Here is an 18,373-nt window from a genome sequence, read left to right as displayed (position 1 = left end):
TTTGGGCATCTTTATATCAGTTCTTCTTTCTGTGCTGCCATTTAGAAAATAAAATAAAAAATACAATATGCAAATTACTTATGCCATCAGAACAGACCTGCAGGCTAACCGTTGCAAAAATAAATACTCACCCTCCAACCAAATTGAATTGTAAAGGGAAAAAAGTAACTGGGTTTAAAATTTGGACTTAAATATCGGAATGCTGGGGGAGATGCGTAAATAAGTGGTTCATATTTTTCTTCAGATGGAGGAAACAATGCCATGAAACCACATGCAATTTGTAGATTGAAAGTAATGAAGTTAAGCTTCTACAACTTTGTGGAAATTACGGGTTACGTCATCGGATTTGATCCTATCTAGTCGGTCACACGCTCCTGTGTTTATCATCGTGGGGACTAGTGACTGCCGTTATCAAGCTGCGCCAAGTTGACTAGAATAAGACCGGAAGCAAAGTTTTCTTCAAAATAAAGCGTATAATCAAACTGTTAATATAAATTATTGCTGAGGATCTCTTTAGAGCTATAGGATTTACATAACGTCATTGCTATAATGTAATAGCAATGTAAATGTGTTTTTTTTTTTTTTTGGGGGGGGGGGGGGGGGCTGACAAAAACAAGCAATATCAAGATGTCATGTGGCCTGTTCTGAGAAACTTTGATGGGTGATTTCTATGTATTTCAGGGCATCTTTTAGACTATAAATGCCTGTTCTTTATTTATTCAATCCAATCCAATTTATTTATATAGCACAATTTTAGCAAACACAAGGTTTCCAAAGTGCTGCACAAAAAGATTAACAATAAAAGCACAATAAAAAAGATGAAGTCGTCAATAAAAAATAAAATAAAAATGCACTGCCCGCACAAAATAAAATATGCATGTATACATAATATAATATTAAATCAACACTCTGGTGTCAAAAGCCAAAGAGAAGAGGTGGGTTTTAAGAAGAGTTCATTCATAACAATTGTATAGCTGGCATCTATAAACTGTATTACATAATTTGGAGAATGAAAGGCGATTTGCTTGAAACCTAAAATATGCTCTTAAAGCCAACTTCAGACTAAAACATGTCAGCACTAATTATTGTTTTATTTTGAAACGGCTTAACGCTTCCCGCTCCGTTCCGTTAAGCCGCTCACGGAGATAAGTAACGGACAGGTCGGAGGCTGTAGTCGTGTTAGTCATTCCTTCTCTCGGCGGACGTTAATAGGACAGCGGGACTCTCTCTCTCCCTCTTTTAAACACCGACATTTTTTGTGAATGCTCGTGCAGTTGTGAGCAGACAAGTGGACAAGATGATGATCTCCCCGTGGGACCGCTGGTTCTCCACCAGCTGCTGTCTGTGCTGCCATGTCCGCACAGGAACCATCATCCTCGGGGTCTGGTACATGGTGAGCACCGCCTATCGTCCGTCACTCACTGCTTCCATGTAGGCATCCACAACCATACCATGAGGGAAAACATGACCTCATCAGAAAGCATTTACACTTGTGCAGCATTTTGTAAATATGCTAGGTTTTAGATTGTATTCCACTATTATTAAACCGAATGTATTTACTGATAGATAATGATTAAATTATTCTAAACACATCACAGCAAACTTTAAAATATATAGTTTTATTATGCTGTCAGTTATTGAGGTATACTTGACTTCTAGAGGCCTAAAAAAGAAGGTTCTAAAAAAATGAACATAGTCATAATGAGTTTTCAGTGGATTTATCCTCCTTTACATCATTCATTAGACCTAAGATTGGGAACCTTTCTGATTAGAAATAGCCTTTTCCTTTGCTAAATGAAAATATACAGCATGTACCCTTTTTTTGTGCTAATAAATTCTCAGTTTGGGATACCTTCTCTAAGCACGAGAGGGTTAGCTGAACCAAACACCACATGTGGAAAAATCCTCTCTCTGCTTCCTATGAATAAATTAGCACTTGGCCTCTTCAGGTAGCAGGTTTTGTGTCAGGCCTATTGACTGCAGAGAATTTTCCATTACATTCACCTGATCAATGGGGATGTATGAGTCATCTGCATAATGAGCTGTGTGGGCCAAACCAATACAAAGGCGTATGTACATGGACTTTGAGCTTTTTTTGTCTCTGTCTTTAGGTCATTTAACATAGCTACATTACCTCATGAATAAGGTCTTCTTATTTGGGTTTAAGGATTGTGTTGTTACTCTGCAGCTCATGAATGTGTTTAAATCTTTACATGTGAAAATACCTTCAGCACCTGTCCTTTAGCACTGTTCAGCTGTCTCCTGCCCATACTGCCCCTCACCTGTCTGTCCGTATTGTTGCCTTTATCTACCCATATGTCCTCTGTCCCTAAGCTCATCAATGCTGTGGTGTTACTGATCCTGCTCACAGCGCTCAGTGATCCTGAGCAGTACCACCTGACCAGCGCTGAGTTGGCTAATGACCTGGATGTCATGGATGATGCCAGTAAGTAGCCCAGAAGGCCAGTACATAACAGTAAATTTCCCATCTGTAGTCTCACAGTACCCTCAGCTGAATATTTAACACAAAATTTGTATTACAATATGCTGACAGTTTTTGTTACTGAGGTAAAATAGGTTGTTTACATTCTGTAAGAAACCTCCACTGGATACTGTAGTAATTCTGTTTTACCTAAAACCAAAAATCTCCTAAAATAGACTGTGACAGATGACTTAATCCTTGTTTGTGGGGTGACAGCCTCAATACGTCAGCTGACTAATAGAATGATTAATTATGTTATTAGAAGGACCTCACACATTTGTCTAGACGATGGTCAGCACTTCTTTTTAAATTAAACACTCAAAGCCACAGACTTGCAAGCCTAATGTCCATCTGTGCAGAGCATTTGAAAAGCCTTCTTAACACACCAGGTGTGCACTGGAACAGTCTGACTGGAGATGGGCCACAACGCTGGTAACCTCTGATTGGGAATGACTGTATTGTCCCAGTTCCAAGGGATTAGGGTGTCCTATGATCCATTACTGCAGGCGGCTGCCACCCCTGCAATAGGAACACACTCAGCCTGAAAAATGACTTCTGCTCCTAGAAGCAAGAGCACTATAATGTTGCTCAGTTATTTCACACTGTTGTATGTTCAGGTTTGACATACAACGAGTTGTTGTGACGGTTGTTTTCTAAAGTTTTAGCCTTCTGCCACTCCATCTGGGTTTAGAAATATGCTGCTAGTTCTGCTGAATAATAATCAGATAATCAACGAGAAGTGATGCTAGACCTTTTTGATGTGTTCTCAGCCGTATAACTCAGTGTGTCTTTGATGCTTTGCTTTGGTTGACAGAGGCACTAGTCATTATTTTTGTGGCACTGGCTCAAACATGATTCAGTGCAGCAGCCGAGCCTGCACAGCAGACAGTCTGGGCATTAAATCTTAGAAGAACAGAACATAGAACAGGACATTAAGCTGTGTGAGATAGAAAAAAGTAAGCCCATCAGACAATAAACAGTGTTAAAATATTACTCTGCTATTGTGTTGTTGACAATGAGCAAATTGAGCTTTTTAAAAATGAATAGTTTGACATTTTGGGAAATATTTTCATGCAAAGGTAGATGAGAATGTGTGTAAAAGCATAGACTGTATAGTCTGTGGGGGTAAAGTACAGGAGTTAGGAGGTGATTAGTTTAGCTTAGCTAGAATAAAGACTGGACAGCTAGTGTGTCTCTTTTCAAAGTTCACAAATGGCAATATTTTTGGTGTAGTTGTTAGCACTATCAATTATAGCAAGAGGGTGTTTGCAGTTTGCATGTGGGTTCTCCCCAGGCTCCCTTCCACAGTCCAAAGACATGCAGCTTAGGTTTAATTGGGGACTCCTAATTGTCTATAGGAGTGAATGGTTGTCTGTCTCTGTGTGTCGGCCCTGTGATAGTCTGGTGACCTGCCCAGGGTGTCCAGATTTAACGTGTTAATTTGTGAGCTTTAGAGGTGTTGGTAGGCAGATTTCCTTATCTTTGTTACAAAGCCAGCCCAGTCTTTATATAGGCTAATCTCTAGCTTCTCTCATCATGTTGTTTTTGGTGGCAACACAAAGCTGTTTCCAGTGAAATAGAATATAGTGCATTGTACAGCTAAAGAGACAGATATTTCCCTTAGGGGTTAGTGGAAACCAAAAACAGAGCTGAATATTGATTTAGTGGCCAGATAACTCCAAATCAAAGCTAATGTTGCGCTGTATCTGCTGCATGTGTAAATAGGCAACTTTTTGCTAACAAGTGTGCCATGTCACTTAAAAGGAAATTGTTTATTGTTTTTTGTTTTATTTGAATGCCCATTAGCTGCAGCACAACTGCAGCTATTCTTCCTGGGGTCCAACATATAATATACAGTACATACAACTTAATTTAAAAACAAACTAAAAGAGTTACCAATGGGAATAGTGAAGCAAAAAAAAAACCCCAAAGGAAAACAAAAATAAAACCAAGAATATAAAAGATAGTAAAGCTTCAAAATCAGGATATTTTAAAAATTCTACATTGTTCTATTTTAGAATTTCATTCTACATCTTTATGTTTAATATCCATTACTTAAAGATAGATTTCCTACATAGTTTAATACACTATAGCTATATTCATTACATAGTAGTTAATAAACCCTTACTAACATATTATTCTATATTTTTAATAGTAATAATTCCCAAATAGATCCATTTAGAAGATGTTATTTGAACTTTACATTTAATATCCATTACTTAAAGCTAGATGTTATATATAATTTAATACTACATAGCTGTGTTTATGACGTAGTAGTTAGTATTCTTTACTGAACCATATTATTCTAATCTTTAATAGAGTTAATTTATTAATAACAATGTCATAATATTATATGTATCCATTTAAGATATGTTTTTTTTCAATAATAATTTATCGTCTTTTGTCTTTTGTGCTAATGGTTTGTTCAAAATGTTTGGGAAGTAGAAGCAGATGATACTGTATGACAGAGTTGTGCTCACAGCTTGTTTCCACCATCTGCAGCGGTCAGTGTAGGTTTAAAACTGTCAGCTTTTAATTGGCTTTTGAAGCTTGCCACAGATTATTTAGTTGATGGCATTTTAGATTTAGATTTAGAACTGTTTTGTGATTATTCAAAGATCTGAATTTTTCTGCACTTTTTACACTGACCTAAATTAGATTCAGGTCTGTTGCCTTTCTGTACTCTTTCAAGTCCTTTTATGAGCAAATGTGATTCATCCTGTGACTCAGAACTACAACATATTCACTGCCAGTCTATAAAAGATGCACAACACATTTTATTTGGTCACGGAGACATGTTGAATTGAACTCACCCTTTATCCCACTAGTGCCACATGTACTGTATTTTTGGATTTGCCCTGCACTATGGTTATGTAACAGAATGATTAGTTGTGTTGTGTTGATATGAGGAAAGGCTGAATGCCAGAGTAGAGGTTAATTCCTTATCTGGTTGACAGATGCAGCTTGTCATTTATCCAGAATTCGTTTTTTTGTAGATCTGCTGAACATGATGTTGTGAACATTTTCAGAAATTTGATTGGAATTAAATGTGCCTCAACCAAAGTGACCTTACACTGACTACACCTCTCTCTGCTCCAGACATGTGCATTGCCTCAGCCATCTCTCTGCTGATGATACTAATATGTGGGATGGCAACATACGGGGCATACAAGGTAAAACAATGACCCATTACAATTTAGTTGCTCAATGCTGTTATGCATTGTTATATACTGTCCTCTATACACTGATTATGTTTTTTTTAAATGTATTATTTTAATACACTATAAGCACCCCACAGCTGAGTTCAAGCCCTGATTTATGTCCACAATGCTTGTTAAAGAACTCAGCTTGTTCTCTGAAATACCTAAAAGACATATCTCTGTTTCAGCTGCGTGCTGCCTGGATCATACCATTTTTCTGCTACCAATTATTTGACTTTGCTCTCAACACCCTGGTGGCTGTCAGCATTGTGGTTTACCCAAACACGATACAAGATTACCTGCAACAACTGGTAAGAATCATCAAGTGTTTTCCTCTTACAAGCAAGGCTGGTGCTAGGATATTGGTGGACATATACAAGATTTTGTTTGTGGCCCCAAAACCAGCAAATCACACACACTGCAGAGTTAATAACAAATCTCTTAGTCACTCTTTGTATATATAAATATATATTTAAATGTGACCAATTAAGAAGCAGTTAACAATTGCAAGATATTCAAAATAATAAACAATCACAAAATCAACATGTTTAATGAATGAGCAATATAAACGTGCAAAATATTCAATATAAATAAAGGTAACTTTTGTACAAAATAACAGTTTTAGCAAGAAAGTCATCAAAATCTGTTGTGCCTTGAGTTTCTTGATTTTGCATAGATGCTGTAGCATCACGATGCTGATGTTAGCACAACATGTGTATAGGCATGCAAATTACTATATTAATTATTACTATACAAATTATTATATATACTTATCAATATATATATATATTGTATTGTCATACAAAAATAACTGTTATTGTTGGTGAGTCTCATTATTGAAATCAATGTATTTGTGTCTTCCAAATATACTTAAATGAGATGTTTAAATAAGCTAAAATAAAGATTTTGAATGCTTAAATATCATCTTTGCCATTTTTTAATGTGCTAATGTGCCCCTCTGATTAAACACTGGCCCCTCCTTGGCCCCCACAGTAAAATTGGTCTAGAACCGACACTGGCTGTAGACTTCTGATGCTCCTTCAACCACAAATAATCTCTGCTGTTTTTGTTTTTCTGACTCCCGGGCAGCCTGATAACTTCCCCTACAAAGAGGAGATTGCTGCTCTCAGTAATGTTTGCTTGGTGCTTATCGTGCTGCTCTTCATCGGCTCCATTCTTGCCTTCAAGGTAATGTTTTCTTACCTAAATTTACATATCTTCACAACACATTTTCTTACAACAAAAAGGCGTATGATGCAACTGTTTGTCCAGATGCAACTTTATGTACACCACAAGTGTTTTGTTTATTTTAGGAGCCCCACTGGATGTCCTTTAAAATGATGTTTGGAGGATTTTGGCAACAGTCATGCATCTCACAGCAGATGCTGTTCAATAGGCCTTTTTAACAGCAGATGTATTGTAGTTTTTAAAAAAAAGCACAAATCTTGAGTAACACTTACAATGACTCTGTTCTATGTAAGCAATGATAGTGTGACAGTGAGCCAGCTTGCACAATAACATGACTCTGAAACTGAAGCAACTTAATGAAAGTCTGTCATCATAAATGTTGTGATTTACACATGCACCCTGAAACGTTAAACATGTCTGTGATATAGGCTGATAAAAATAATTTCTGATGCTGATAGTAGAATGGGAGCTTCTAATACTTTTTGTATTAGAAGTTTGTTTTGTTGCTGTAAACTTTCCCAGATTCCTGGTAAGATTTAATATCACAGTGACAAATTACTACGTCAATCACTAAGTCGACTAAGTTGTATTGGATGGATTTCCATTTGGTGCAGAGGTTACCCAGGAGATGAATCCTAATGACTGTGATGATACCCAGACTTTTCACTTAGTACCATTAAGTAAAAGTTTTCACTTATCTGGTGAAATATCTCATAATCTACATTTACTGGATTTGTGCAAAAGTTTGTGCACACATTCATAGTTCTCAGATGATAAATCCTACTCACTTTGATGATCCCTTGACTTTTCCTCTCACATCACTACGATGTTGTCAAAAACCTCTACACATTTTAGATAAATTACCATGAATTCCAATGATTTATTCATGTGCTTTTTAAAATAAATGTAATAGCTGGAGCGTCCTGGTGGATGACTGGTAGGGTGCATACTACTAAGGCTGAGTCCTTGTTGCAGCGGTTCAAATGACCTCTGTCTCCTTCCATTTTCTCTGTCACTGTCTCATAAAGCATGAAAAATGCCTAAATAATAAACTTCCATTTAAAAAAAAAAATACATACCACTTTTCCTTTAGCACCATCATCAGGTCAAAATTTTATTTGTCTGAGACTTTGGTTAATGACCAAATACCTGCAAAACTAATGGCACTCCCATCAGCCTAACTCTCTAAACTAAGATTATGAACATAATAAAGATTACCTAAACATTTATATGTTAGCATCACCATTGTTAGCATGTTGACATTGGCGTTTAGCCCAAAACTATACTGTGTCTAAGTACGACTTCACAGGGCATGGCTATAGACTCTCAGTCTTGTTCATTTATCGGCCTGACCATTATGGGATTTTTGATACCAATTCAAAATTATTCCAACTTTATTGGCAACCGTGTATTGGTCAGGCTCTATTAAAATTGTATGGGGTTTGTATTGTTTAAGTATATGAGATCCAGTAAAGCTGTCAGATATTATCGTGGTTATGATGCAGCTCTGCTGACTGCAGCAAACATTTGTATTGTGTAATAATGTTAAGTTTGAGATTACAAATGGCTTTTTTTAACAGTAGCAGTTGTGGTTTGGACTGTCTCGAATAAAGGATTTTTAGACTAGAAAATGCTTACTTCTACCTAAATCTGTATTTGGATCAGTAGTTGAGAAGACATTTCTGACTGATGGATTAATTTGCTTCGCACAATCAGCATCATTATCACACTGTCGTCTGCAGTGGACTGGGAGCTAAATTGAACGGTTTCTGTTGCTGCAAATGGATCTCTGCAGATTCATGTGGAGGATGTTAAAATAACTCAGCTGTCAGAGCATTAAAGTGGGTTCTTAATTGGGTTATTATAGAACTCAGAGAGAGAGGGAGTTCAGTCTGGCTTTGGTTTGTGCGAGCGGATGGATTTAGCAGATGGTGTTGTGTTTGGTCGGGGAGTTCCAGTAGCAGGCTCCCTGCTGAGAGCCAGATGATTTTTGGATGACAGAGAACAACAGGAACTTGTTTTTGCTACTCTGAAGTGATGTACAACCCTCAGATAGAACCTAAAAACAGTGTGTACGAATGGAATATTATCTCTTTTTTATGTCAGTTATCAGTGTTAGTAAGAGTTTCTTTGAATAACATACTTGTGCCATCTGTGACTGTCTGTGTGCAGAAAATATAGGACAGGAATGTTACAGCTTCTCTGGGGATGAGATGACCTAATTATATTACATAATAATGAGAAAAGCTGGTTTTCTAAAACTATAATACTACTCAAAAACTTGATGGTTTCATATACAGTAACAAGACCGTCCTGTAAAACATTACCCTGTGAGTTTGTATATGCTTTGAACTATATGTTTACATCAGCACGCTAACAAGCTCACAGTCACAGCTGAGAGTTTGATTATAATATTTGCCACTTTCTCAATCTTATTTTAGTGCGTCAGAGTGCTAATTATTTCAAAACATGAAATGCTGCTGTGGCTGATGGGAATGCCATTGATTTTCTGGGTATTGGTCATAAATCAAACTATTGGTCAAATAAGATTTTTCGTGGAAAAAAGTCACAAGTCACATGACTTGAGTCAGACTCGAGTCATGAGTTTGATGACTTTTGACTCAACATGACAAAATGTAAAGAGACTTGCATCTCGACTTGGACTAATAACTTGTGACTTCACTTGAGCCTTTTGACTTGAAAAGACTTGCTACTTTCCCCCCCCAAAAAAGTCTGTTACTAAGGACCGCTCTATCTCTCTTTGTGTAAGTGTGTGCGTCTCTCGCTTTGTGTTTCTGACATTTGCTGTCGGCACAACATCCAATCAAATTCCATCCACGTTATTTTGATTAGGCAGCATCCATCCAATCAAATTGCAGGACAACCAATGAAGAAGAATTGTCAAAAAAACGGCGCCAGTTGGCAAAAATGAAACCAAAGATAGTTTAGTTCGGGTATAAAAACTCTGAAGTGATCAACTAAAAATGAATTGCAGTATTCGTTAATTAGTTATAGAGCAGTATGCTTTTGTTGTTGTTTTTTCTTCAAATGTGTTTGTAGAATGTTCTTGCAAAAATAAGTTTTGATAAATAAATACAGATTTTAAAAGCATACATAATCCCTGGAAATAGTATTACTCTGTTGCTAAAAGGACTCGAAACTCAAACTGTAGGACTTGGGACTTGACTTGAGGGCAAAGACTTGAGACTTATTTGTGACTTGCAAACAATGACTTGGTCCCGCCTTTGCTGTTAAGATATCAGAGTCTTGACCAAAGTGGTGGACAGACTAACATTGCTATCCATAGAGCCATGGCACTAGTGCAGTTAAGACAACTGTGATCAAATAAATTATTACTTACAATAACCATAACTAGTATTTCGGATTTAGCTTGATAATAGATTATATTGATGTTATGCAGTTCAAGTTTCTAATCCATGATTTTGTTCTCTTACTCTGTGATATTAGGCCTACCTGATAGCTTGTGTATGGAACTGCTACAGATATGTGAGTGGCAGGGGTACTTCTGAAATCCTGCTCTATGTCACGACCAATGACACCACGGTAAGTCACTCTCATCTGTATTATACCATGAGACTTCATAGTTTCAACCAAAACCATCAATGTGATAATCTGTCTCTCAATAGTTTGTTAGTTATGTTGTGCTAAAGCCTTTTACAGTAAAACAACAAAACAATTATAATTATCTGCTAAACAGAAGGTGGAAGAGCATTGAGACAGGCTGAGTCTAGCTGTTCAGTTTTCTGGAATGTCAGAAAAAAAAAACAGTAGAAAAACACAACTCCCCTCTCCCGTCAGACCGCCTGTGTGAATGTTAATAACATTTCCCAATGAGCTGTTACATACAGACGGATAATACTACATGTGCAGTGTACAGCTAAACAAATACTTTAGTCAGCGTTAACTGTAAGATAAATATTTCCACAACAGATTCAAATGTCTGACTAGCAAATGATTTACAAGTCAGCAGATATTAATGAAATGTAGAAGGGAAAATTACATGTGGAAAACAATATGTATGTATGCAATATGTTCCCAAATTCATAGTCCATTAAACTATCCTTTATATCTGTATAGTCATCTGGAGATCTAACATAAAACCATATCTGATCTTGATTTGCTGCTTTCTTCCACATCCAAAGTCAACTAAACAACTCCTGAGGAAGAATGATTTTCTTATTCCATCCAGACCACAAGTCACGTTTTCATTGCCTGCGTAGGTTTCCTCTGCTCAGGCCTGTCTGGCAACTGTAAAGTCATCATGTTGTGGGAGGAAGGAAGCATAAAGCTGGGCTGTCATAGCAGGTAGTTTTACACAGGCTAGCACGGATGAAAGGACAGACTTGGACAGAGAGATGAGGCTCCATGCTGGCAAAGCCATTACAATGGTGGCAGAGGCACAGTAGTCGTACAGAAAGTGAGCTCAGTCTGGGTGTTTCTGGGTCTCCTGTCGGTGTCCTGTTGCTCAGGCCTATCCCCCTGACTGCTGTTACCCTGCTGCCCACACACCTACTTATACTTTGACAGAATGGAGAAAAAAAAGTAGGCTGCAGAAACACTAATGACATGTTTTGACTAACTTTTTCAGCATGAATACATGAGGAGCTGTCAATAGCTGGCTCTATTACTGACCTTGCAGTATGGTTTTTTTGTGACTCAGTGTACAGCCTAAGATTCCTCTGAGTGTAACATTCCACACAATTTAAAACAATCCACCACACTCGACAGCTTTATATGATGTTACTGGCTTTAAAGAAACAGAGACTCCTGATGGATAAAACACCTGAACTGTAAAGAGAGGAACAGGAGCCAGATCTCTGACGTCATTACTGAAAGTACCAGAAAAACAGCAGCTTGCCCCTTTATTTCCTAACATTAGCGTCACCTCTGCAGGTATGCTTTTTCAATTAGAGCCTGTCATATTCAATTAGAGCTCCCAACAGACCACAGGCAGGCCTGTGGCTTTTGGTTAGCAGCTTGCATGGCTATAGATCAGTTAAACAGTGTTTAGGTCAAAGGTCCACTAATGTGTTCCGTATGAGGCGAATTCCTGCACATACAGAAAAGTCTTTCACACCCAATCAGTCAGGTGCTTTATTTTGTAATAAAGAAGCACAATAAGTAACTATTGAAATGCCTCATAGCACAAAATGATCAACATTTTTTCTGACTGAGGTTGATATAGGCAATGACTGAACCTTACTGTTTCTAAGCCCCTCTCCCTTTAAATAGCTGCTGCTACGCCTCTCTATTTTTCCAGCCTTACACAGCACATAAGCACTTTACTGTGATAATGGTGGCATATGGACCATACTTTTACAAAATGGCCATTATGCTGTATTGAAGAAGTCTTGAAACTAACAACTGAGACCACAAACTAATTAGGAAAATGTGTATATAAAAAATAAATCAAGAAATAAGTAGGATTTTTTTGTACAATCTGGCATCTTTTTTTTTCAACCAGTGAAGTCGCCCCCTGCTGACCATTAGAAAGAATGCAGGTTTATGACATTTACCATTGGTTTCACGTTTTAGACCTAGAGGCTGCCTCTTGTTTCTAACTCTAACCCAATGACCAATGACCATGGCTGAAATGACAACTGTTGCTCACAAATTTTATTAGCTAAAGCTAGCTATCATAAGCTAATGCTAATTCCAAAACTCCACGAGTCGGTTGATCAAAAACTGGGTCTCTAGCTGACTTTTTAATGTTTCCACCTGATTTGTTTTAAAATGAAAATCTCTTGAAACAGGCTTAAGTAATGGCTATATACATGATGATGCTGCATATCCTGGGTAAAAAAGTCATAATTCTCACCAGTGGATGATCTTTAGAAGACATGGATATAAAGGTGCAGCATTGTTTTGGAACTGCAGGGTAGGGCAAAAAAACATTTGTGAGGGTGCTCCACACCACCTCGCCAAGAGTAGAGGTTTTAGTTGGTACAATATATATTACAATTAGGCTGGGTCTTTGTTGTGTCAGGCCACTACAGGGGGCATTGATCCATGTAGGAGGATCTAGTCACTAGTCGAGACTGTCAAGGGTTATTGATTACTTAATGTCCATGTAATCCCTAAACGATCAGAGTGGTTCACCTTCACCAAGGAAACACTGTTTGTATGGACAGAAACCCTCAGTGGCTCATTGTTTAAACATGGGACACACAGGTCGAACACATGGTGTTGTTGTATATGAAGTCCAATGAACCATTAAGAAAGTCTACATTTCTGTTAGCCATGGTGTCAACAACAAAACCAGACTGGTGAGTCACACATAACATGTTCTGAGTCCACGCAGTCACAGCTTTGTTTCCTGGTTGATTATCTGAGAAAAAGATGAGCAGAGAGTCACACATCTGATGGAATGAAAGGCATTCTTGTGAATGATTAGACAAGTTTATCATGGCAAATTGGAGAAAAGTGGTAAGAAGAACAAGTTGTGGAATGACATTTTGCTCAAATAATGTTCTACTTTTTGCAGTGTGAACCTACAGAGAAACACCCTTACTTTCTGTGTGAAGGATGTATTACAGAAGATTAATGAGCAAATCTGCCCCCTCTACTTAGTCTGTGTACAGCTTTAAAACTAAATCTGGATAACGACACCTGCACATGTTTTTTTCTCCACATGGCATAGTGTCCTATATCTTATTCATCACCCACATTATTCAGGACACTCTTCATGTACTATATTTTATTTTTGGTTAGAAACAGCTGTTCCAGTGGCTGCCACCTTGCAGAAAGCCACAGCTTAGAATCAAAATACACCTGATCTACTGATCATTTGCTTTAGTATCAACTCACAAAACATGAGATTAGTAATAATAAGGCTACTTTTTTTTTTTGCAATACTGACTTACCTGCCTGATTATTTTCTCAGTTAATCGATTCATCTTTTACTCCATAAAATGTCTATTCCCACCACAATTCCCACCCAAGTCTATATTTAAATATCTAGTTCTGTTTGAACAACAGTCCAAACCCCCAAAATCGACAACTAAGAAAGTCAATAAATATTCACACATATTTGAGCTGTGATCAGTAAATGTTCAGCATTTTTTATAAAGTCATGGAAAAAAATATAAGACCATCGTTTTCTTCAATTTCTTGTCCATTTTAATGCCTGGTACAACTAAAGGTACATTTGTTTGGACAATTATAATGATAACAACAAGAACAGCGAATAATAACCAAAATCATTATCAAGAAAACCATGTAAAATGGCTAGATATGAGCTCTTAAATTAAACTCTTATGCGCTGTTCTTGTTGTTATCATTGTAATTGTCCAAACAAATATACCTTTAGTTGTACCGGACATTAAAATGAACAAGAAATTGAAGAAAACAAGGGTGGTCTAATAATTTTTTCCATGACTGTAAAAAAGCAACTTAAACTTTTAACCCATTACCAGAATTGTTACAGAAAATTTTTCTTTTGATCAATTAATCAAGGCAAGATATTTCAGAACGTAAGAAAGATGAATAAAGAGATACAATTTAAATATGAATCTCAATAATCAATTTTTGTGATCAATTCTGTTGTTTTCATAAGTGCTTCCTATGCACCAGTTTGATTGTCTCTTACATTATTTTATTGTACATGTTACATAATCATACATAAACTTATCAATTAGAAAATGATTGTCTCTCTTATCAAAAGTACAGTTTTTACTGTCAACTGTAATTCTGTTATGTAAATAACTGTTGATTTGAATTTTACCTGCACTTTTGCAAAGTCTAGGGAAAGAACAACTCATTCTAACCAAAGCCTACTTTTATCTGCAGGTGCTGCTACCGCCGTATGATGACAGCGTCAGCGTCCCTCCCAAACAGGCTCCTCCGCCGTACACCACCGCTACAGCATGAAAATATTCCCAGCATCCTGCTGACTGGACCCTGCTGTTAATAAACCCCCAGCAAGATTTATGCACCACACTGCCTCTCCAGTGTACAGTATATTCATGGATATATTGTAGCTACACAAACATTACATCACACCCATGCATGCACTGACACATACAGAATCATCTCACACACATATGCACATGCACACATCTCTACCACCACCGTGACCTCTCATCCCTTCCTGTTATTTATTGATGATGTTATATTCTTACTGTAGCTCTTCTGTTTCTGTTTCTATAATTCCAGATATGATGTGCATTTCAATGCATTTGAACCTGGGTGCAATAAGGCACTAGAAAGTTTGATAGATTCTATATATTTGTATTAATTCTATTTACGCTGTGTGTGTAGCTGTAAAAGTATTTTATGTGTCCTCCCTTTGATAGTCATAAATATCTTATGCACAAATGCAAAAATGACGATCTTACTGCCCACAGTAATGAGTGAACTGTCGTCGCTTTGTTTCCTGTTTGTCTTGTGTCTGCTCGTGATCAGGGTTGGATTGCCTTTATTCATAACTTTCTCTCTGATGGGGTGCCCTTAATAGATCCATGTGTGAAATGTCACCTTGACTGGAAGTTTTCCCAAAGAAATGCATCTGCCTGTATTCTGACATGATCAAAGAGCAACCTAGTGTATATCAAACATATCATCTTCTTTTACTGTTTTATTCAGCTACAAACAAAATTGTCTTGTGTTATAAGAATCAGGAGTTGTGCTGGTTGACCTTCATAACTTTTAAATGTAATTGTGTGTTTCTACTGGTTGATGAGAAATGTCTTGGGCTGCTATTTATCTATTTTGACAGCACAGAAGTAGGACTGATCTGGAATCAGTTTGCTCTTTGAAGTCACTTTGAATGAGTTGTCGAGGGCCCCCAGTGCATTGACTCTAGATTGGGCCTCTTTGTTCAGGAGCTCAATAAATATGGACCCTGAATGTGTTTTTTCAATTAAACCAATGGGAGCTTCTGGTCTGTGTAAACACACAAGCCTGCTCCACCAGATGCAGTTAATGGCAAGCTGCTTCCTGGACACAAAATGTCTTGCAAGGACACAAAATGCAAACCTGAGGGCTACTGCTGTAAGAAAAATAAAGATGTGACATTTATTTGTCTATTAAAAATGTATTTCACTGACAGATGTTTGTGATTTATTTTCAATGCAAGGTACAAAACTAGTTATAAAAATATTTTCTGATTGTTTCTGCTGACACTGTATGCTCACCCTTAAGGGCAGATGTGCCCCTGGAAACTGTTGGTAAGAGGTGACTGTATAAAGGTGCTCATTGTGCGGCAGGCAGGTACCCCCAGAGTGGTCAGAATCATGATGACTCCACTTACCAGTCCTTTCCATAAACTGCTGCTCAAGGACGGATGTGGAGAGTTTATCCAAGCATCACTTGTTAAATTACAAAACACTTATTTCACAGTTGCTATGACGTGTAAGACTGCAGGACAATTTTCTCTTGGAGGGCAGACTCCAGACATGTTCGAAAGCCCTCAAACTCTGACAGTCCAGCCTTATATTCCGATTTTTTTAATAAATGTCTTTTTTCTTACATGCCGGTAGGCTCTGCCGAGTTTCTGTCTTTCAGAGGCTGCAGTGGGCTCAGTTTTAACACTGTAGGGAAGATACTGGGTTGAAATGAAACTAAAAGAGCTAGGGAATCCATTGGTACCAACCATCTCATATGTCATGAAAGGTGTGAAATAACACTCCAAAGTTAGGCTGAGGGACAAATCGGCATGGTCATTTCCAACAGGGTCCCTTGACCTCTGGCCTCAAGATAACTGAATGAAAATTGGTTCTATTGGTATCTGGAGTCTCCTCTTTACATACATGCCCACTTTATGATAATCCCATGCAGTTTGGGGCGGAAACAGTTTGCTGCTGCCTCAGTATGAGATGCACTTTAGGTTGGTGACTAAATTGTCCGTAGGAGTGAATGAGAGCATGAATGTCTGTATGTGTCAGTCCTGTGATAATCTGAGCTGACCGCCCAGTGTCAGCTGGGATTGGCTACAGCAACCCATGACTCAAGTTAAGTAAAGGATAATGAATGAATATATATTAAATATCAAATTGGAATATTTCTGCATATTGGGATCCCTAAACAGTCTTGGAATCCTTATTATATTCATGTGTGATAATATTCGTCCCTGTAGTAGGGTTTCATAATTTAAACTTGACATTGCTGTATAAAATAACTTGCTGTGAAACTTTACAACCACAAACTGCAGACTTAGAGCATTCAGAGGATGTATGGCTTTCATATATGTATTTTCTGAGCAGTTTCTAGAACAGTAGTGTTTGCCAAAAGAGCTAATCTTACAGAAATCTCCAAAGGTAGAGGTAGTGACTGAGCCGAATAAGAGGCGTCTCCATGGTTGGACTCAAAGGGGGAGTAAACAGAGAAAGAGAGAGTGGATGGAGTAAGGGGCAGAGCAATACAAGTGGCTGGACAGATACAAAAAGACTTAAGGCTGGGATATATGCATGTTTACTGTCTGGAGCTACTCTTGACTGATTCCTCCTTCTGGAACTCCTCTTGACTCGTGTGTAGTTGGGATTTTTATTGAGAAGTTTTGATTGCAGGAGTTGAAGAGAAGTAGCTGCTTTTGATAACAGAGTAAGTAGTTTTTGATGTATTTTCCTGATAGCATTAGTTGCTGGAGCTGTCCAGACTCTACTTGCATACATGGAATCTATCTCTTTTTTATTCTTCTTTTCTTTTAGAATAACTAGCACTTTTCCTTAAACCTTTTTTGAAAAACATGGTAAGAAAAAAATCATGGAATCACCCACTGCGACCTGTATTCTGTGTTTACTTATGGTTGGACAACATCATAGTTTCCAGCACCTGCATCATGAAAAGCCATCAAAGGCAGGGAATGTGCAATAGACATCAGGGTCCCAAAAAACACAGCTCGGTACACACTGTTTTTGTGTTTTATAGTAAACACACAGCCTTGGCTTTAACTCATGAGGAAACGTGAGAGGGATTGCTCTGTGATGGAGTTCCACCATTTCAGTCAAACATACAGTTATGAGATCATTGTATCATATTTATCATTCATATTTATAAGATGATTTAAAGGAGTCATGTTTCTGAGTTTTTATTGGCACGGATGTACTAGTAACACAAATAAATTATAACCAGACTTAATATTTTGGAAAATGCTCTTTCCAAATGGGGGATATATTAAATGAAACATATGACAGTGAGTCAGTGAGATAAGGTGATACCCTGGTACAGTATGGAGGCCTATGGCACTCTTATGTAGTACAATTTTTGTCATACTGATGGATAATTGCTGCAGAGAGACATCAAACACCTGAGGTCAGAGGTCGACAGCTCAGTGGGATGCAACATGGATATGTGACCCCTGCAGGTCTCAGGTCAGCTGCTATCATATACATGTCTGTGTGTGACTGCTCATCTGCCTGGGCTGCCAACAGACTGAGTCGTCACCCTGATGAGAGCTGAGATAGACATTCAGAACTCCATTAAGAAATCCTGAAATTATAACATCTTACATGTTGCCTTAGTCCTATATGTCCAATGCAACCTC

At 37.8% G+C, this 18,373-nt stretch overlaps 1 protein-coding gene across 1 annotated transcript; it reads left to right on the top strand.

Annotated features, from left to right (window-relative positions):
• The first annotated feature begins 1,137 nt into the window (after positions 1–1,137).
• LOC131975589 (lysosomal-associated transmembrane protein 4B-like) lies at positions 1,138–15,877 on the top strand. The gene is made up of 7 exons (XM_059338260.1): positions 1,138–1,393; positions 2,335–2,446; positions 5,582–5,655; positions 5,871–5,993; positions 6,772–6,870; positions 10,339–10,434; positions 14,680–15,877. Exons 1-7 carry the CDS (start codon positions 1,298–1,300, stop codon positions 14,758–14,760), a joined length of 681 nt encoding a protein of 226 aa, XP_059194243.1. The 5' UTR covers positions 1,138–1,297; the 3' UTR covers positions 14,761–15,877.
• Positions 15,878–18,373: the final 2,496 nt, after the last annotated feature.

Source organism: Centropristis striata, chromosome 8 (genome assembly GCF_030273125.1).
Source record: "Centropristis striata isolate RG_2023a ecotype Rhode Island chromosome 8, C.striata_1.0, whole genome shotgun sequence".
Classification (NCBI taxonomy): domain Eukaryota; kingdom Metazoa; phylum Chordata; class Actinopteri; order Perciformes; family Serranidae; genus Centropristis; species Centropristis striata.
The sequence above is the reverse complement of the archived record's forward strand: the minus strand, read 5'-3'. Positions and strand labels throughout refer to the sequence as shown.